General features: G+C 39.8%; 1 protein-coding gene across 2 annotated transcripts in view; it reads right to left on the reverse strand.

The window, feature by feature from the left end:
* Nucleotides 1-21,822, reverse strand: part of Top6bl (TOP6B like initiator of meiotic double strand breaks) — an 80,252-nt gene that overhangs the window by 30,539 nt on the left and 27,891 nt on the right. For both annotated transcript variants that reach the window (XM_076563984.1, XM_076563990.1), the window contains exons 4-8: nt 19,594-19,703; nt 5,908-5,991; nt 1,775-1,830; nt 1,379-1,450; nt 611-800 (exon numbers count right to left, since the gene is read on the reverse strand). In XM_076563984.1, the coding sequence (XP_076420099.1) occupies nt 611-800; nt 1,379-1,450; nt 1,775-1,830; nt 5,908-5,991; nt 19,594-19,703 (512 nt within the window). The remainder of the gene's footprint in view (nt 1-610; nt 801-1,378; nt 1,451-1,774; nt 1,831-5,907; nt 5,992-19,593; nt 19,704-21,822) is intronic.

The raw sequence follows: 21,822 nt of genomic DNA on the forward strand, positions 1-21,822 counted from the left end.
GCAGAGGATTGTAAGTCTGAGGGAATCCAAAGCTACTGAGTTTGAAGCCAGCCTGGAATATAAGAGATCCCACTGTAAAAACAAACAAACAAACAAACAAACAAACAAACAAACAAACCCACTCCTGCTCCAGGCTCTCCCAGCTTTAGCAATGAACACTGGTTTCCTTACATTAAGTTCTTCAAGCATTAACTCTTGCCTCTCTACACACGTAGTGTGAACTCAGGACTTACTGGCTCTTATTCCACTTCACTCACTTGTTTGGTAATCACTACTTTTCTCCTACAGCACTCCAAACAGGCTCTTGCCAAATCCTTCAGTGTTTTCCCACCATAGAGAACACAGGTCACATTACTTAGTAAGGCATACAAGACCCACCACACCAGACTCCAACCATTTTTTTCTGGTGTCGTCTCTGCCTTTCACTATCTGTTGTTGTATTCAGTTCTTTGGCAAATACTGCAAGCCTAGCATTCACACTGGGTTATACTTTATACAGTCATACAGGGTTACAGAGACATAACTCATATATAAAGACTTGCCTAAAATTAGAATTAAAAACTCATCTTCAAAGGCAACTGGATAGAACCTGTCCAAAGGATATGGAAACTGAAGAAATCCTGTTCAGTTGGCTGGAGAAGCCCTTGGGGCTGGGGCACAGAGCAGCCACTGGAGTCAGTGTCAGTCTGCCCACTGAGCCCATGTGGGCCGTGCCATCAGGGATGGACAGCACTGCTGGATGTCCGAGCACAGGGTGGATTCTGCTGCAGTGTGACCCACTGGAACTCAACTTTGGCTTACTATTAAAAAACATACGAGACAAATTTTACTTTTTTCTTCAAGAAATTATTTAATGGGCATTTAAAATTCCTTAACTGCTCAGTATACACATAGCCATACGTCCACCACATTATCTTATCTGCATAAGATCAAAAAAATTGGCATTCCAAAGACTATATCATGGCTCCTGCTTTGTTGTCCTTCTTGATAGTTTTTTATTCTCAAATCGTATTTTCTCCATTACAATTATATTCTATGGTTCTAAGCATATGTTTCTAAAATCACTCAAAGATCAGTATTGTGTGTGACGACTGTGAGCAAATGGCCTAACACTGGCCCCATGACACTTCAGAGTCTGCTTCTGGGCACACTATACTTTCCTGTGTAGGTCAGAGGCTGCTGTCAGGTAAGAACAATGAAAAGAATTAGGCTCTCATCCTCTCCAACAAAGAAGGTAGTTGATTTGTTCCCCCACACGCACACAGGTCTCTTTTAAACAAAAGAAATACAAGAAAAAAAGAGAGGAGGGGGATTGGAGGGGAGGAGAAAGGGAGAAAAGAGGAAAGGAAAAGGCAAGGAGGCCATTTCTAGCTTCTACCTCACATAATGCTGAAAGCCCACAGCAAGAGTGATGCCATTGGACAGTCTCAAAGTCGGTTCGTTCTCTGCCCTGCAAAACAAAACAAAGTCAACTCTCCAACCAGTCTCTAGTTGGCTCATGACTACTACCACCCAGAGATCACTGGAATTCAGCAACCAAAAACCAAAAGGAAAACCACAACTTTTAAGCTCATTCCCCTCCGTGAAAGGGAGAAACATGTAAGGTTAGGAGGAACATATTTATTTGTTAAAAGTTAATACAGAATAAGAAAACGTGAGGGTTTCAGGATTAGTTTCAAAGAGATTTTGGACTAAGAAATCAAACTGCAAACCTGTTGTAAACACAGGCAATCATGCTTAAAAATCATTCAGAGCAATAAAATCATTTACAGACCCAAAGATCTCTGCAGAATGGATCCCATTCACCGTTAAACTCAAATTAAACTTGAGCTGCAAAACAACAGATGAAAGGTTAGATCTCACACTGGTCAGGCCAGCGATTTAAAAACGTCCACACACAGAGTAGCAGAAGCTACAAGAGAAGTGTTGCTCTTCACACACCTAACCTGCAGGACCAAAATAGGCCTGAGTGGAGTGCAGGGATCCCGGGGAACCACCAGAAAAGGACTGAAAACCTCCCCTCCCCTACAGGCCAGAACCCACTAACACTGAAGCTTCGGAGACCAAAGCCCCCACAGCGCCACACAGAGCCTTCGAGAGTCAGAGAGAATCTGAGAACTTCATTTTCAACTCAGCACAGTTGTACAAGCAATTCACTCCACAGACTCTTATTTCTTACTTTCTGTTATTTCTCACGCTTGCATGTATGTCTTGGGATGGTTTGGCTCTTGTTTGTATTGTTCAGTTTGGTTTCAGGACTGTTCATGTGTCTCACCCAGCTTACCCCGAGGCATATTTTACTATGCTCTTCACCTGCATCTCTTATGCCCCGCCCCTATTTCTTTTCCTCTCACCCTTATCTTCTCATTGCACATCTTAACTGTAATCTCCCAGATCTACAACCCTGACTTCCCCCTCCCAGCTTCTTTACCTACATCAATTATTTCCAAGTCTCATCCTTAATTCTGATCCTTTCCCACTCTCCTCCTCTCCTACTTCTAATCTTTTGAAAACTGACTTTAACATGTTTAATGATTTGTATGTGTTCATACAATACCAGAGGCCAGAGAGGGTGTCAGATCCCCTGGGGCTGGCTACAGGTAGTCAGGAGCCACCTGATGTGAGTGCTGGGAACTGAACTCAGGTCCTCTTGCAAAAGCTTGTACTGCTCACTGATTCACAAAAGATTAGAAGTGGGAGGGAAAACAATGTGTGCTTAACCATGGAGCAATCTCTCTTGCTCCCAGCGCATTTTATTGACTAAAATCTGAGCAGAATCCCTACTATTCTTGGTTGTTTATCTCTACTTTTATGGAGTAAGGGGCCACTGTTGTTAACTGGCTAGAATGGCATTTGCACAGCAGTGTAGAGCAGCGGAGCTGCGGTTGCTCTTCCAGTTAATATCCTAAGAATACAGAACTCATGCCAGGCACCCCTGAGCTGCTGGACTAGGTATTATTCCCTGAAGTACGTATTGAACTCTATCATATCCAAACCCTACTTGAAAATTGAAAATTCTTCAACTGAAGCAATATAGCTGATTTAAAAAAAAAGCAGCAATGAAATAACACCAGATGATAAACCTCAATGCAGTGACGTAAGAAACAGAAACAACTAAGACACTATAATGCTTCCAAAATTTCTAATCCTATAAAATTTTGTCTAAGGAAAGTGAGGTAGATGAAATCCCAGACAGAATGATTATAAGTGCTCAAAGACACAAGCAGAGGAATGAAATAAGGACGGCAATGGATGACATAAAAGAGGGATTCCACAAAAAGAAACACTGAAGGAAAACAAGCCGAAACACTGGATAGAAAAAAACCATAGTAAGTCAAATAAAAGAACTCTGGAAAGTCTCTTTAGCATAATGTGTTGTGGAAAGAACAAAATATCTGCACTTGAAGACAAAGTGGAGGAACTGTAACAATTCAACAAGGACAGAGGTAAAAGAAGAAGAAAATACCATCAAATAGCCAGCCAGCCAGCCAGCCAGCCAGCCAGACACACACACACACACACACACACACACACACACACGTGCATAAACCACACCAGAATAACAGTTAAGCAAGAGAAGAAAAGGAAAAACAAATACTACAAAATCAATGAAATGGCAGGAATCTCTCATGAATAACTCTGAATATTAATGGCTTCAATTTCCCCCCAAAAGGAAAAGACTAGTAGATTGGGCCAAAAACTAGGAAAGATTTACTTGTTGGCTCCAAAAACTTCATCTCAAAAGACAGATAGTACACCCTTAAGTTGAAGGACAGAAAAAGGTGTTCCAAGTAAATGGACTTAGAAACAAACAGGTGTTGCTGCTCTAATATCTTACGAAACAGACTTCAAACAAAAACTAGTGAAAAAGTCGGGTGGTGGTGGCTCACGCCTTTAATCCCAGCACTCAGGAGGCAGAGGCAGGCAGATATCTGTGAGTTCAAAGCCAGCCTGGGCTACAGAGTGAGTTCCAGGGAAGGCACAAAAGCTACACAGAGAAACCCTGTCTCGAAAAAACAAAAAACAAACAAACAACTAGTGAGAAAAGACACACGAGGCCACTGATTAAGGAAAAAATATGTCAGGAGAATATAACAACTTAAACTTGTGTGCTCCAAATACAGATGCACAAGATTTCATGAAACAAACGTAACTAGACGTAAAGTCACAGATTAACTCCAGCACAATAGTGGTGGGTACAAATGACATCATAGATAATGAACTTATCAGAAATCTATAGATATTCCATACTCAAAATTGCAAGATACAGAGCAGTCTATGGCCCTTTCTCTGAAATACAATATAGGTTAGGACACAAAGTCTTAACAAATACAGGAAAACTGAAATAATTCCTTATGTTCTATCTGATCACAATGGACTAACACTACACACCTAGAAGAAAAACCTAGAAATACAGACTCATGGAGAGCAGACAACACATTACTGAATGATGAATGGCCCTTGAAGGCCCAATCAAGAAGGAAATCAAGACATTCCTAGAGACAAATGGAAATGAACACAACATACTGAGATATGTGGGACTGTAGTCCTAAGAGAGAAGTTCAAAGCTCCAAGTGACTCCATAAAGAAATCAGGAAGAATCTCAAGTGACTTAACAAATGCCTTACACATCCAGAGAAAGAACAAGCTCCATGTCAACAGAAGGAAAGAAGTCACTTATGATCAGGGTAGACACTAGCCACATGAAAACAAAAAAATCCTTACAGTTGGGTCTTTGAGAAGATAAACAAGACATAAAGCCCTAGCCAAACGAACCAACAGACAAGTGTAGATGGAAAAGTAGATTGAAGATAGATGCCCCAATGTTACAAAAGAACTTTGGATGACTGTCCAGACAGCCAGATGTCTCTGTCATTTCTAGAATGATGGAAGTTGCTTGCAATGAACTTCTATTTACTCAGATAATATTGTATCCTTCTGGAGTCTTTGATGGAGTTGAAGACTAGATAGTTATAATTATAGTTTTCCTTAGTCATGATAAAAGATAAATTAGATATAAAACTTTAGACTCGCAAAAATGGGATGATGATAGAATATTTTATTTAAATTTGCCAAACACAAATAGAATAGATATTGTAACTATAATTCTTGCTTAATAATGTTTTGTTATATGTAGTTTTACTATGTTAAAATGAAAACCTTCCTTTTTAATTAGACAGAAAAGGGGGAAGTGCTGTGGGATGGTCTTTCTGTATGCTGTGAATATGTGTTGCTACCACTGGTTAATAAAGAAGCTAGTCTGGCCTATGGCAAGACATGTTACAGCCAGGCAGGAAATCCAAGCAAAGATATAGGGAGAAGAAAGGCCGAGTAAGGGAAGACACTGTGGGCCGCTGGGAGAGCAAGATATAATGGAACACAGGTAAAGCCATGAGACACATGGAAATATATAAATAGAAATGGGTTAATTTAAGATAAAAGAGCTAGTTAGCAATAGCCTGAGCCATAGACCAGTTTGTAATTAATATAAGCCTCTGTGTGTTTATTTGGGACTGAGTGGCTACAGGACACAGGAAAACTTCTGGCTACAGAGAAGACTCAAATGAATAAAACTAGAGATTAAAAAGGGAACTATTACAACAAATGCCTATGCAATTTAGAGAATCATTAGGTCTTATCTTTAAAAAAACTGTATGTTCTTCTAAACTAGAAAACCTAAAGCTCATGATCTACCAAAATTAAACCAAGGTGAACCTGGCGTCGGGGTGCATACCTTTGATTCCATATTCAGGAGGCAGAGGCAGGCAGACTTTTGAGTTCTAGGCAAGCCTGGTCTATATAACAAGATCTAGACCAGTCAGGGCTCCTCAGTGAGGTTTTTGTTTTGTTTTTGTTTTAAAGAAACTATAGATAAATTGATTCTATTTAAAGAATGAACAACTTCACCTTGTGATGAACTATGATGATTTTTCGTAAAAAATGCTTTATAACCAGACAGTCTGTCATCAAACTTCGAGGACTTTCATCAACCTGTAACAAGTAAACACAGTCTGTAACTCCATATATATAAACCCAACAGCACAAATAAGTTAAATAGGCATTTCTTCCTATAAAAGTAAATATTCAGGATATTGCAGTCCACAACTCCAATGGAAGCCCTTGCTCTACCAGAGGCTAAGCCGGCAGCCAGAACCATGTAAATGCCCTCCCTCAACTCTCTCAGTGCCTGCCCAGCCCACCCCCAATCAGCCCTCCCCTCCTTGTTACCACATCCTGACTCCCAGAGGACCCTCGTCTGGACTAAAGGACACACTGGCTGCCAGAACTTTAGCCCCCAATTTAGGTGGAAACTCCCTGCTTGACCAGAGACCACCCCAGTCATCTGAAGTCCAGCCTCCAGCTTGGGTGGAGACTGACCTACTCAACCCCAGGACACTCCAGCCAGAAGACCAGAAAGGAAACAGAAACCAAGGGAAGAAAACAGCCATCCAACAAAGGCAAACTAGGAAATTGGCACCTGGACCTATAATCACCCCAAATCAAGATGCCTAGATGCCAGTGTAAGAATACTATTGACAACAGCCAGGGCAATATGTCACCACCAGAGCCCAGCTATCCTACCACAGCAGGCCTGAATATTCCAACACAGCTTAAACATAAGAAAACAACCTTAAAACCAACTTTATGAAGATGATAAAGGTCCTTAAAGAGGAAATTAATAAATCCCTTTAAACATCGAGGAAAAGATAAAAATTTAGATAAAAAGGAATAAATTCCTTCAAGAAAGTCAAGAAAAAACCAAACAGTTGAAGGAAATGAATAAAACTGTTTAAGACCTGAAACTGGAAATAGAAGCAATAAAGAAAATACAAACAGGGAATTCTGGAAATGGAAAATCTAGGTAAGTGAATAGGAACTACAGACATCATCAATCACTACAGCAAACATCACCAACAGAATACAAGAGATGGAAGAGAGAATCTCAGGCATTGAAGATACATTAGAAAAAATAGATACATCGGTCAAAGAAAATGTTAAATCTAAAAAATTCCTGACCTAAAACATCCAGGAAATCAGGGACACTATGAAAAGACTAAACCTAAGATTAGTAGGAATAGAAGGAGAAGAATCCCAGCTCAAAGGCGCACACACACACACACACACACACACACACACACACTACCAACAACAACAACAAAATAACAAATTAACAATCATCATTGGTTATTGATATCTCTCAGTATCAATGGACTCAATTCTCCAATAAAAAGACACAGACTAACAGAATAGAAAATGTGAAAACAGGATCCATCCTACATACAAGAAACACACTTCAACATCAAAGATGGACATTACCTCAGAGTAAAGGGTTGGAAAAATATTTTCAAAGCAAATGGAAGCAAGTTGGTATAGCCATTCTAATATCTAACAAAATAGACTTCAAACCAAAAATAATAAAAATAGACGGGAAAGGAAAAATCTACCAAAATGATCTTTCAATTCTTAATATCCATGCCCCAAATGCAAGGGCACCTACATTTGTAAAGGAAACACTATTAAAGTTTAAATCACACTTAGACCCTCAGACATGGATAGTGAGAGACTTCAATATCTCATTCTCACCAATTTTGGACAGGTCATCCAGACAAAAACTGAACAGAGAAATAATGGAGCTAACAGACATTATGAACCAAATGGGCCTATCAGAATCTACAGAACACTCCACCCAAACACAAAAGAATACACCTTCTGCTCAGCACCTCATGAAACATTCTCCAAAATTGATCACATACTTGGTAACAAAGCAAGTCTCAACAGATACAAGAAAATTGAAATAACCCCTGCATCCTATCAGACCACCATGGATTAAAGCTGGATTTCATCAACAACAGAAACAACAGAAAGTCTACAAACTCATGGAAACTTAACAAATCTCTACTGAATGAACACTGGGTCAAAGCAGGAAGAAAGGGAAGAAATTAAAGTCTTCCTAGAAATCAATAAAAATGAATGCACAACACACTCAAATTTATGGGACACAATGAAAGCAGTGCTAAGAGGAAAGTTCATAGCACTAAGTGCCTACATACTAGCAATTTAACAAACCCTTATTCAAACTAACTAAAAGACACAGAGAGGATATCCAAATTAACAAAATCAAAAACTAAAGGGGGATATAACAACAGACACTGAGGAAATCCAAAGAATCATTACGTCATATTTAAAAACATGTTCTCTGGGAGGTAGGGGAAGGCACTGGGAGGGGTTGAGGGAGGGGAAACCTGCAGTTGGGATGCAATGTATGTGAGAAGAATAATTTTTTTTAAAAAAATGGAAAAACAAAACTGAAAACCTGTATTCCACAAAATTGGAAAATCTAAAAGAAATGGATAATTTTCTCAATAGATATTACTTACCAAAGTTAAATCAAGATCATATAAACAATTTAAACAGACCTATAACCCCTAAAGAAATAGAAGCAGTCATTAAAAGTCTCAACAACAACAAAAAACCCAGTGCACAATTTTAGTGCACAATTCTACCAAACTTTCAAAGCAGAGCAAATGCCAATACTTCTCAAATTATTACACAAAATAGTAACAGAAGGAACATTGTCAAATTCATTTTATCAGGCCGCAGTCACCCTGATACCCAAACCACACAAAGATTCAACAAAGAATGAGAATTATAGACCAATTTCCCTCATGAACATAGATGTAAAAAACAAAACAAAACAAAACAAAAAACACCTCAACGCTCAATAAAATACTTGCAAATAAAATCCAAGAACATATCAAAAAGATCATCCACAATGATCAAGTAGGCTTCATCCCAGAGATCCAGGGATGGTTCAACATATGAAAATCAATCACTGTAATCCACCATATAAACAAATTTAAAGAAAAAAAAAACACATGATCATCTCATTAGATGCTGAAAAAGCCTTTAACAAAATCCAAAACCTCTTCACGATAAATGTCTTGGGGAGATCAGGGATACAAGGACATACCTAACATAATGAAGGCAATTACAGCAAGTCGACAACCAACATTAAAAAAACAAACAAACAAACAAAAAAAAAACGGAGAGAAACTCAAAGCAATTCCACTAAAATCAAGGACCAGACAAGGCTGTCCACTCTCTCCTATCTATTTAATATAGTACCTGAAGTTCTAGCTGAAGCAATAAGACAACTGAAGGAGATCAAGAGAATACAAATTGGAAAGGAAGAAATCAAAGTATTGTTATTTGCAGATGATATGATAGTATACATAAGTGTGGTGGTTTGAATAGATATGGCCCCCATAGACTCATGTGTTTGAACGCTTGGCCTATAGGGAAATAGCACTATTAGGAGGTATGGCCTTATTGGAGTAGGTATGGCCTTGTTGGAGGAAGTATGTCACTATGGAAGTGGGCTTTGAGTTCTCATACATGCTCAAGCCACACCCAGTGTGACCATTCACTTTCTGTTGCCTGCAGATAATTATCCCCCACCCTTGTACATTTTGTAGGGTACACTTCCTGAAAGCAAAGGTTATGCTAGGGGTGGAGATGGTTTGCCCAGCCTGAATGACAACAGCTATGGCTACAGTGCCAACCAAGGGCTAAATCTTGAATACAGAGAACCATCAGGTACAGCAGAGGTGAACAGGGCCAAGTTCCTTCTTGGCCTTGGATAGAGCTGAGAAGCCTGAGTCAGGTCCACTGAGTTCATCAAGGGAGGAAAAATACAGGGAAGCTCTGTGGAAGAACTCTAGGATATGGAAATGTAATGGCTCACAGGAATGACTGAGGAGTAAAGAGAGCTAATTAAGTCACCGCCTCCTCTCCCTGCTATTCTATCCAACCTTGATCTGTGGAGGAAGCTATTTATACAAATGGATGGAACCTTTCCATGCTGTATTAGACCTTGTTGTTTTCGACTTTAGTATCTTCTTAGTTGTGAACTTTGGGGATGCTCAAGCAGATGACAACAGACTTTCAGAGTGATTCACCAAGGTTATCTTTGTAACCCCACTATTTACTATGGGTTAGTAGTTCAAGATGTTGCCTTGTCCTGTCTGTCTTCTGGAAAAGTTCTGCTATACATATGACATAGTGCTAACCTCTCAGTGCTTTGCTAATTGGAAAGCCATTGAAGAGACATGTGAGTGTACCTAAAGAAGCAAGCATGAGGCATTAGTTCACAAAGAGTAAACAAGGATATCTTGCCAAGAGGGGCAACAGATGCTCCCAAAAGCCATAAGGATGATTGAAACTCCCAGTGCCATGGGTTGGTTACCTCCCTAGGGGTTGTTGGCCGAGGAGCCATGGTTGCTGGTTGCATCCAGAACTGAATGGAAGAACCTATTGCTGAAGACATTGTACATGTCAGTTGCAGAATTTGGAGAAATAAAGCTAGGACTAGGCCCAAAATGTCCCTTTCCCCGTGAGCTAGCCCTTATAGTGCCAGAAGTTGCTACTAGGGATACTGGGGAGGATTAAGGCCAAACACCCTCCTTAAATGTGGATCCTGCATGCTTCATTATTGAAGTGCCAGGTGAGCTGTGCCAGCTAGAGCAAGCGTGGAACAAATGGAAATGGACACAACCAACTTTCTGATTGGACTTAAGGGTGGAGTGTTGCGTGGCAGTTCCATTCGAGACTGAAACACTCCATAAAGAATAAAGCTGTTGAAAGTCACTCTTAGACAAGATGAGCAACCTGAAACAGAAACCAGCTGAGTTGCCTGGGAGAGGTTTAGGATAACACCCCTCGTAAGGACGCTCTCCAACCAGGTGAGCTACCTGCAGGCTGTGCAGTGAGCTCCAGGATTCCAGCTTTTGTGAGGTGTCCCCGTGCTGTGATGGGCCTTGGTGATGCAGCTGTTTTGGGGTAATTTCTGTTCCTGTAAGTAACCCCTTACCCACTACTAAGACGTCTAGGATTTCTTGTGCTTATAAGCAGAGTTGATTAAATAGAAAACACAGTTCTGCAGTTTACATATCATAGTCACATCCTTCATTTAAAAATGATTACTAGAGTTGGGCAGCAGTAGCACATGCCTTTAATCCCAGCACATAAGAGACACAGGCAGGAGGATCTCTGAGTTTGGAGCCAGCCTGGTCTATAGAGCGAGCTCCAGGATAGTCAGAGCTACACAGAGAAACTCTGTCTCAAAAAAAAATGTTTAGTATAGAATGTTTAAATGGTAGACAAGCAATGGTATTTTAAAATCATTTTCTGTACTTGATACTTGCAAAACAAGTTCTTGAAACAATTTCAAATCTTTGAACCTTGGTAATTACAGGGTGTATCACAAAGCAGGCTGATTACATCTAACAGTAAGGCAACTAAATAAGTAAAGTTCACCAAACAGATCTAAAAAAGAGGCTACAATTAATGATGATGGCTACCATTTACTCAGCACATGCTACAGGCCAAGAGTTAAGAGGAAGCAGGAATATTCACATTTTATAAAGAGGATCATGAAACTCTAAGTTAAAATATTTGTTCAAGTTCACACACAGGTAGATAAATGGCATCACTGGGATTCAAACCTGTATCTGTCTCCCTCCAGAGCCCACACTCTACTACATGGTGCTATCTCTCTAAGAATGTCCATTTTTTTGTGAATATAGCAATATATACTCCACTATTTTTTCATGGAAAATGACAAGTAATGCCTACATGTGACTACTCAATATTATATTTATTTATTCACTCACAAAACACTAACATAAATTATTTGCATATATGGGCCTATAGAAATAAAACAACCTACCAAGTAAAAAGGTCCATAGTTCTAGGAGAAATAAGTAATTCATATGACAATGTAAAAAGTTTTGTAATTTAGACATATGAGATTCTAAAGAAACACAAAACAGGTACTATGTCTAAATCAGATGAGAACACCAAGCAAGTGACATCAGGTCTGCAGAGAATAGTATATTGTTCCCTTTAAGAGCTGGTCACAGGCCGGGCGGTGGTGGCGCACGCCTTTAATCCCAGCACTCGGGAGGCAGAGCCAGGCGGATCTCTGTGAGTTCGAGGCCAGCCTGGGCTACCAAGTGAGTTCCAGGAAAGGCGCAAAGCTACACAGAGAAACCCTGTCTCGAAAAACCAAAAAAAAAAAAAAAAAAAAAAAAAGAGCTGGTCACAGGCTGGAGGCTGCACTCTACTGTGGTTGGTAAAGGATCCTAAGATGTGTAGGATGTAAACTTGCCCAAAAGCCATACACTGGGTAGCTTTGGGAGAGATCATACCCTGAAACCAAAAGACAATTGTAAACTCCCTGAATATCTGGAATGAGACCCTCCACTCTAGGTTGACTACTCTGAGAAATCACCAGGGATTGACTGGGCTTACTACAAGCCAATGTGGCCAAGGCCAGGTTGGTAAATGGTTTTGAAAAGATGTTTAATGCCCTGAAGATTCCTGTGCCCAGAGATAAATATAATATCCTGGTGGACATTGAAGGAAAAGAGGATGTGCAGAGCTGTGCCGAGTTCATGTGTGAATTGAAGGTCATGATCCAGGAATATGAGAAGTAGCTTGAAAAAGTGAAAATATAATTCTTCTAATTGGATGGTCATAAGTCTTCTCAGAAATCAAGTTAGACAAGAAATATCCCTATTGGCCTTACCAGCAGGAGACAGGAATAGACAGACAGTAAAGCCTTTTACACATGTTTGTCAGAACCTCAATACCCCAGGTCTGGCCTTACTTAAGGGCTTTTATGAAAAACAGATAATTCCAGCCCTGGGGAACAGAAACCACTGTTTAGCGGAGTGTGGTGGCACACTTCTGTAATACCAGCACTGGGAAGGTAGGGTCAAGAGGATCAGAAGTTCAAGATTATCCTCAAAATTGAGGCCAGTTTGTGCTACCTGAGACATTAAAAAAAAAAAAAAAAAAAAAAAAAAAGGTATGTCTGATTATGTACTAGATGTTCCTTTTTAAAAGCTTTTTTTTTTTTACTGGTATTTAGTAATTATACATAATGATGTGTTTCACTATGACATCTTCATCTAGGTATATGGTGTATTTTGATCATAGTCATCCCTGTTACCATTGCTTATCCCCTTTCGGGCCCCTTCCCTTTCCCATCCCTCTTCTATCCCCTAATCCCCCTTCAATGTTCATGTCTTTTAAAAAAGTAAACCAATGAATTTACTAACAGTTATACACAGAAGTATCACAACGAACCACACTGCCTATACTACCAAAGAAAATGTCTCTCTCCCTTACCCAGCCACCATTAACTACTTATAGATCCTCAGGGAGGAGTAGGACCTTGTGTGCCCTGTTTAGAAGTTTATTTATTTATTTATTTATTTGGCTTTTGTTTGTTTTGCTGTTTTTGAAACAGGGTTTCTCTGGAAGGATCTTCACTTGCTGTGCAGTATGCTTTGATCTAGCAAGGAGGAGGTCTTTTGCCCCACCCCTTGGCATTGTTATAAGAAGCCCTTTTGAAGAGACAGAAGGAACAAGTGGATTTTGATCCAGGCCCTCCTGAAGCTATCCTGTGTTTCTGTCTGTCTCCTCTCTGCTATATTTCTATCTAAAAGTTTCTTATTCCTCTCTCCTCCTCATAGAAACCCTTTAAAAGGTGGGAGCTGGCCTCCCACAGATGGCACCAGAACTAGGGACTTACTTGGGTGCAGAGGAAGTAAGTGAGAGTAGGAAAACCCTACGGAAGCAGTTGGACATGTCCGGTTTTGTATGAAAAGGTTAAGGTGGTGGTATTTTATTCTTCAGGAGCAAAAACTGCACATAGAAAAATAAGGCTGTAGCAAGTATCCATCTAGGTTTCTCTCTCTGTCTCTCTGTCTCTCAATTTCTATCTATTAAATTAGGAAAAATATAGGGCTTAGGCATAGTAATATTGTGTAGGAAGAAATTTAGGGTAAGAGTAGAATTTCCCTAGTGCTGGACCTGAAAACAGCATCCAGGAACAAGCAGCTACTATGGAGTTAGCAGTCTGAGAAAGAAAAGCCGAAATGGGGCAGGGAAATAGTAAGCAGATGTTTGTATATTCACTTGTAGAAAGCCTGAAAACTGGGGGAGTTAAGGTAGAATTGCAACAAGTACAGAGGTTCTTGGGAGTTTGTAGAGGAACTGTGTCCTTGGTTTTCCAACTATGGGACTCTGGACACAGACTCCTTGGGGAGAATCAGAGTTGAATTGCAAAAATATGATTAGGAATATGGGCCAGAAAAGATTCCCATGGAAGCTTTTGGCCTGTGGGCATTAATTCAGGACAGCTTAGATCTAAGCCTTGAGTGGTGGTGGGAATTTTTCCCTGAGGCAGACACAGGTAAAACAAAACCCTCCATTCCACTGACAGTGCTGCTAGATGAGAATACTTTTACATCATTCAATCAGGGTCAGCTCCCTTTGGGCCATGAGGCAGAGTTTAAGGAACAGAAGTCTTGGGATGAGGCAAGAGAGGAACTAAAGGGCTTGAAAAACTTAATAACTTCTCTTTCTCAACAACTGGAAGCCCTTCAGGTCTCTCCTGCCCAGGTCTCTCTTCCTTCTGTAGGGGCGGAATTAGACTCACCTGACGAGTCATCTATCAGAATAGGAAAGCCTCACATAATTTCCCTAGTTTAAAAACCTCCCATAACATGATAAACCCTGGCTGCCAGCGCTGCGTCTCTCTTCAAGCCAGTATTCAGGAGGCAGCTAGCAGAGAGAAAGCGGTACAAAGCCTTCAAATATTCCCCGTAATTGAACAGCCTGACACCCAGGGTAATATAGTGTGAGAGAAACCACAGCTCATTGCAGCTGGGTTTCCTCCTGGAGCCAGGGCTGCTTGAGAGCTGTGGCTCATAGAAGCAGGAGGAACCTTGAGCCCCTGGGGTGAGAGGCAGTTGAGAGTGCTTGGGCCTCAGGACTGGGATTGTAAACACCTGACCAACTAACAGCCCAACAGACCAAGCTAACAGCCCAACTCAAGCAGTTTCTGTTTGCTGGCTGTGCAGAAAGCTTTCTGAAAGTAGCTCTGTAGCACCTTAGTTACTATGACAACCACCTTCGCCCTAGGGAAGCTCTCCTAGGGAAAGCTAACTGAAAGTGCTGCTGTAATTGAGAGTGAAGTTTCAGTAACGTTTGTTTGAACTTAGTTGATTCAGGGGAACTGCAATGAATTTGGGTAAAGGGACTGCCCCCCGGCTGGTGACCATCTTCCACTGGGCACACTTCCACCAGCTCCAGAATGGCTAGAAAGACCTGGTGGGGAAGGTGGCTTGGTGGGGTACAACATCATCCCAAGTGTTACAACCCCCTGGCTGCAGCACTTACCAAATCCTGGAATCAAGGGAGCTGGATACAAAGACTCTAGAGCCACTGATGAATTAGGCTCTGATTTCAAACTTTCAGGGGAACTATAAGACTGTTATTAGAACTGACTTTTCTGAGCTTTTGCAAATCTCAGAAATGAAACAGTTTTGAGTTTGCCTACAATTTTAACTGTGGTGACTCATGATTCATGTACTCTCTGTCTTGTTTGAAGAAAATGTAAATTTTCTGTTAAGAGATCTCTTTTAGATGTTTGCTAAAGTTTGTAAAGTAGTCCTATAGAGAGTTTGCTTTTTAATGTAAGAATTATAAATATGTCTAGTAATATTCATGCTAGTTATAAATATGTCTAGTAATATTCATACTAGAATTATGTTAATCTGTTGATATTTATTAACCATGGTTTGGTGAAGCTAAGGGAATCTAAGTTTGATGCAGTTGCATCAGGAGTTTATTGATTTATTTGATGCATTTTCATCAAGAGTTTATTGAATTAAAAAAGGGCTTGGCACATCTAAGGCTGTTATAGACATCTTAGACCCATCCAAAAAGGACATTCCATCTTGGTCATCTTCTACTCCTTTAATGGGAGGTGTGGCAGCATAGGTATTGCTGTGGTTGTTCCAACTACTTGCAAGCTCTTAGTAGGGACCTCAGTCAGAGCCGAGTTAAGCGCTGTACTTCCCCCTGCCAGAGGCTGGTAGTCAGGCACAGGCAACGTTCTTCTTGTTAGCTTCCAACCTAAGACAGAGTACACTTGATGGAAAGTGTATCTCAAGGATAGGTAGGGTTGACTAGGGAAGAATGACCTAAAGCAGGCACAGTCTATCTGAGGGGTCTGAGGGGATCTTTATTATATTAAGAAAGGGGAGCTGTAGAGACCCACAGAGGTTTCCTAGTGAGAACTTACTCAGGATCCAAGAATCTGAGCTTGCTTTAACACAGCAGGAGTGCATAAGGGGATGATTTGACCATGGGAGTGGTTACCAGGTGTGTAGTAGGTAGCCGTTCCAGCTTTGACCTGGAAGTACTACCCCCAGTGAGGCTTCTGGTAACTGCCACGCCTACCTATGACCTTCCTCTGGGGGCAGGGCTGAGTTGGGAGCCCTTAAGCCCCGAGATCCAGTAGTGCCAGGCCTCTTGGTTCCTTGAAATCCAGGATGCTGGAAGGCAGACTGAGTCAGAGTTCTCCAGAGAACCCTGTTGAACTGTACCTCACCTCTCCCAGATCCTATAACCAACCCCTTTACTAGCTGTAAGTTACCCCAAAATAAACCTCCTTTTTTTAACTACATGGAGTTGCCTTGATAAATCCCCACATTACAGGTGTTTGGAAGGGTCTATAGTTGGCTGTGCAGTATGCTTTGATCTAGCAAGGAGGAGGTCTTTTGCCCCACCCCTTGGCATTGTTATAAAAAGCCCTTTTGAAGAGACAGAAGGGGCCAGTGGATTTTGATCCAGGCCCTCCTGAAGCTATCCTGTGTTTCTGTCTGTCCTCTCTGCTATCTTTCTATCTAAAAGTTTCTTATTCCTCTCTCCTCCTCATAGGAACACTTTAAAAGGTGGGAGCAGGCCTCCCACATTACCCAGACTCATGCAGGGAGTCATATAAACACCAAAGTCGCTATCTCTTTACATAAGACATTTCCCAGAGATTAATTTTCCTCATATGACCAAGTTAAATAGATAATTTAGTATAGTCTTTTCACGGATGTCTCAACTAGTGTTTGCTGTAAATCTTGTTACTCGACCCTACACACACACACACACACACCACCTAAAATTCTCATTGAAATCTTAGGCACTCTCTTATCACTCTCTTAATTTAAATACCTTTTAAATAGCTATATGATAGTAGAGACAGAGATGCAATGGAAATGATGCTTTAAGGAAATCCTTACTCCTTGGAATCTAATACTACCTGGCTACACTATTCTTTTACCTCTCATCTCCAGCACCATCTTTTTCCTGGTCAATAAGCTCACAGATCCCCTTTGTACTTCGAAATCCAACTTTCACATACAAGTACATGGCCAAGAGTTACGAGTGTAGTGACAGACTGCTCATCCAACATGCTTGAGGCCCTGTGTTCTATCCCCAGCATAGCAAAAAGGTTTTATTTGCCTGTCCCGATGATCACACTAAACAACAATTCTTTCTTAATTCCCTGACCTCTTCAATGACCATGGCCTTGATTTCCACTCACTTTTAGCTATTTCCATAGTTATATCTTAGAACTTATTCTATGAACTTTAAACCAGTTCTAAAACTTCCTATTAGTGCAATATATTTCCTCATGTTATAGTGACCACAAACCATAAAATTATTTTGTTGCTACTTTATAACTATAATTTTTCTACTGTTATGAATTGTAAATATCTGGTATGCAACCCCTGTGAAAGGGTCATTTGACGCGAAGGGATCATGACCCACAGGTTGAGAACCACTGCTTTAAACCGAAATGCCTCACTCTAACTGGAAAAGATATACACCAATGTATTACCAGTGGCTTCCTTGATAAGGCAAATTACATATAATCTAAATATTATGTATGTACTCTAAATATTTGACTTAATCATACTTATATTTTCTTAGGGAAACGGTTTTGCAATAGGAATAAAAGAGAAACTTTATTAACTAATTCTTTCAAGTGTTATAACCTCTTTTTTTAAAAATATTTATTTTTTATGTATACAGTGTTCTGCCTCCGTGTATACCTGCATGCCAGAAGAGGGCACTAGATCTTATTATAGATGGTTGTGAGCCACCATGTGGTTGCTGGGAATTGAACTCAGTACCTCTGGAAGAACAGCCAGTGCTCTTAACCTCTGAGTCATCTCTCCAACCCCGTGTTATAACCTCTTATGTGTAGAGTTTATCTGATCTAAATTCAAATCTACTTTTCAATATCATTAAGACCTCTAGACCTGAACCTCTTTTGATTGGGTTAGGTGTCCTTCCTCTGTGTTAGGACAGCACTCAGTGCTTACCTCATTATGGCATATATCACAATGTTTGGTAATGTTTGTTGACATGTGGGACTTCCTTTATATTCCAAGTTCCTTAAGATCAAATAACACATCCAGAGAATGTGTACCAATAAGATCTAGCTCAGTGTGACTAATTTGAACAGACACGGGCTTCAAAACGAATAAATACTGAACTAGCATTGACCTACATGAATCAGATAGTTTAAGTTCTAATTCTTCCACTTTCATATGACACTAGGAAAGTCATCCCAATTCTTCAAATCTCAATTTTTTTCATCTGTAAAGTGGGGTGATAATCCTTATCCTATCCATTTCATAGAGGTGTCAGAGGTTTAAATATTTGTAAATGTTAGTCATGTGAGTTCTTATTTGTTCAAATTGACTGAATCACATGCTCTCATTTCTTAGCATTGCTTTCCTTGGTTCACTGGAATCACCTTTTTATTGCTTCTTGACATCAGCAGTTTCAGAGCTGACTAACCATTAATTGCTCCAGATTGTTTACTTTTCATTCCCCTAAAGAAGATAAGGCACGGTCAGGGTATGCCGATGTTGTGCCTGTTCCTTCCAGAAGGAATATGCAGTTATTCAATCATGAAGAGATGCTTCCCAGTGCTTCCTGGAAGACCTCGCTTTTAGTTGGCTTTTGAAACCAGTTCTTATATAGATCAAGCCAGCCTAGAATTTCCTATGCTGCTGAGGATGCCTTTGAACTGATTTCTTCCTGCCTCCACCTTTCAAGGCCCTAATTGCCAAGGTGACTCTTTTCAGACATAGCACCTTAAAGAGTTAGTGAAGGTATTTTTTCACATGCAAATAGAGAGATCTCTCTTTTACACACACTAAGGAAAGGCCATGTAAGGACTGAGTGACAAGATACCAGTCTGCAAGCCAGGAAGAGGCCTCACCAGAAAGCAATCCTGAAGGTACCCTACCCCCTCCCATCACCCTGTCTCCAGAGCTCAGTTGATCCTGGTGCCTTAGTCTCCAGTGTACAGGGATTACAGATGCAAACATCATACCTGACCCAGATGGCATCTTGGTCTTGGAATTTTCAGCCTCCGGAACTGTGAGAAAATAGATCTTTGTTGCTTAAGCCACCTAGTCTGTGGTATTTTGTATGGAAGCTCAGACTAATGCAGCTCCCAAAGTCAATTAACTATCAGCCTCTCAGAAGGACACAGACATCAGCATTTTGGAAGCTCTTAGGTCATCTAATGTCTGCACATCATCTTTATTTTACTTTACCTTCAAACTATGATGGAACCAGGCTTTCTTTCCTGTAATTGTAATTGTGTAAAAAAAAAAAAATAAGTCAAATTATCAGAGTGTATAGAACCACAACAAAACTTGCCTTAAAAATCATCTGGAATGATGTTCTGTCTGATGTATCTTGAGAATGGTCACCCTCCTCTGAAGCCCAAGTCAGCTGTGCAGAGAATCGGGGCAGCACAGGTTGTATTTCTATATGAGAAGAAATGTCAACAAATCAGAATAGAAGTTTGGGTAAGCAACAGAATCTGTGGTATATTTATTAAACTGATGAGCCAAGAAGGCCTTCCCCTGATGAAAGATTACCTGCAAAATGTAAAGTATGGGAACTGGTCACATATCAGCAAATTGTTTCAATATTTAGAATTACTTTCTAGAGGAAAGATACCTAATCTCATATTTTTAATATTTTAGATTTGTTAAACCAATCTGAAATTTCAGTTTCCACAAAGTCATGTCCAGTGACAGACATTCTGGCTGATAGTCCTGCATTTTTTCAACAAATCAGTTCATTACTTTATAAATACAAGTCCATTAAAGGAACTAATTTAGAGATGAAAACTGAAAAATTCGAGAATGACTGTTTCAGGCATGTGCTTTTTAAAAGATTGCAGTACTTAACAAACTCAAATTCTCACCAATTTTAAGAATTAACTACTTGATGTTTTGTATGTGTTGACTCAGAGCTAGCTTTCCACAAAGCATCTGTGAGCCATGGATTATCCACAACAAAGAGAACACCAACGTAGTACCATCTTTCTTCTCTATTTCCTGAACTTGAATTACAAAAAAAAAAAAAAACACGAACAAAAATCCCTCCCATTTTATAAAACACCCCTACTGCTTAGTGCAGGAACAGTAAAGAATTAAGCCACTGTAACAAGTTAATTCAACTTTAAAAGCATAATAGCAATGAAAACACCTTGAAATAATAGTACAAGTATTCATATTCATAAGAACAGTGCTTTAACTATTAAAAAAAAGTATAGGTTTTCCCAAGATAAAAATCTAGACACCCATCTTCATGGGTAACATTTTTCTTGTCATTGTGTTCTTAAAATCTAATACAATTACAAAGCCCTGGATAAAATGACAACAAGGTTATGCTACACTGAAGCTCAGTGACCTTGCTATTGAACCCGGATACTCTGCGTCAGTCTTCAGTTTACCATTGACTAATTGCCTGACTTAGAGAAACCTCCCTTTCTGATTCAATTACTTTTCTGTGAAATAAGGATCAACTGTTCCTGAATTCTGTGTCTCTTTAAATTAGTAAGATAGTATAGAGATGAGGGAAATGTCAATGTAGAAGAAAAAGTGTTGTTAAGTATCTCTGAATTCTTTAGAATAATCTTATACATTTAAAAGAAATTGTGTTTAAAAAATAAATAAAAATAAGTTGTATACTTTAAAAATGTCTATTCCAACCATCTTATCCTGCATACCAAAAAAGAAATGAGCAAGCAAACAAGTTATGAATTAAATAGAAAAAGGTGAAAGAATCCAAAGAATATTATTTCAAGATAAATTGAGCCTATGTTGAAATCTCATGTTCCTGTTCAAACATATATTATAGAACAAATATTTTTAAATTTAATAAAGACACAGTCATGATGGGGAAAAAAGGAAAAGGAAAATGTAATAGACCAGAAATGGAAAGCAAAAAGCAAGAGAGCTACTTGCTACTAAGCCTGACAACCTGTGTTCAATTCCCAGGTCCCACGTGATGGAAAGAAAACTGACTCCTACAAGGTGTCCTCTGACCTCCACACCTGTACCAGGCATGAATAAACACTGCCTACTCACTTGAGGGATGGCTAGAGCAAAGGAAAGCTGATAGCCACATCACTGATGTGTGACAAAGGCCTTAACCATGTGATATAAACAGTCACAGGACTCAGAACTATACAATTTATTACCATCAGGAGCTTTGCATGTCATTACCCATGTCTATAATTTGTCATTACAATCTAAGACATACAACGTGCAAGGCTAGGGCTCAGCAACCCTGAGAACTTTTGGCCTACCAGTTGTCAACATGGGATGTATTCAAGCTAAAAAGATCATAGACGATTAATTCTAAATTACCAAGCAACGAAGCTTGATACCATCAAACTACAACATAGCAAACAACAACACTTGTACCTGAGGAGTTAGTAATGAGACATTTTAAAATAAGTATCTATACCTTCAACAAAGAAAAAGAAGCCATGAAACAAGAACTCACTGTAATAAATAAACCAAAAGTAATGGGAGAAACCTTATTAGAAAGCTTAGAATTTAAAGATATGATGTTTGAAATCAAAACCTT

Source organism: Peromyscus maniculatus, chromosome 1 (assembly GCF_049852395.1).
Source record: "Peromyscus maniculatus bairdii isolate BWxNUB_F1_BW_parent chromosome 1, HU_Pman_BW_mat_3.1, whole genome shotgun sequence".
NCBI classification, from domain to species: domain Eukaryota; kingdom Metazoa; phylum Chordata; class Mammalia; order Rodentia; family Cricetidae; genus Peromyscus; species Peromyscus maniculatus.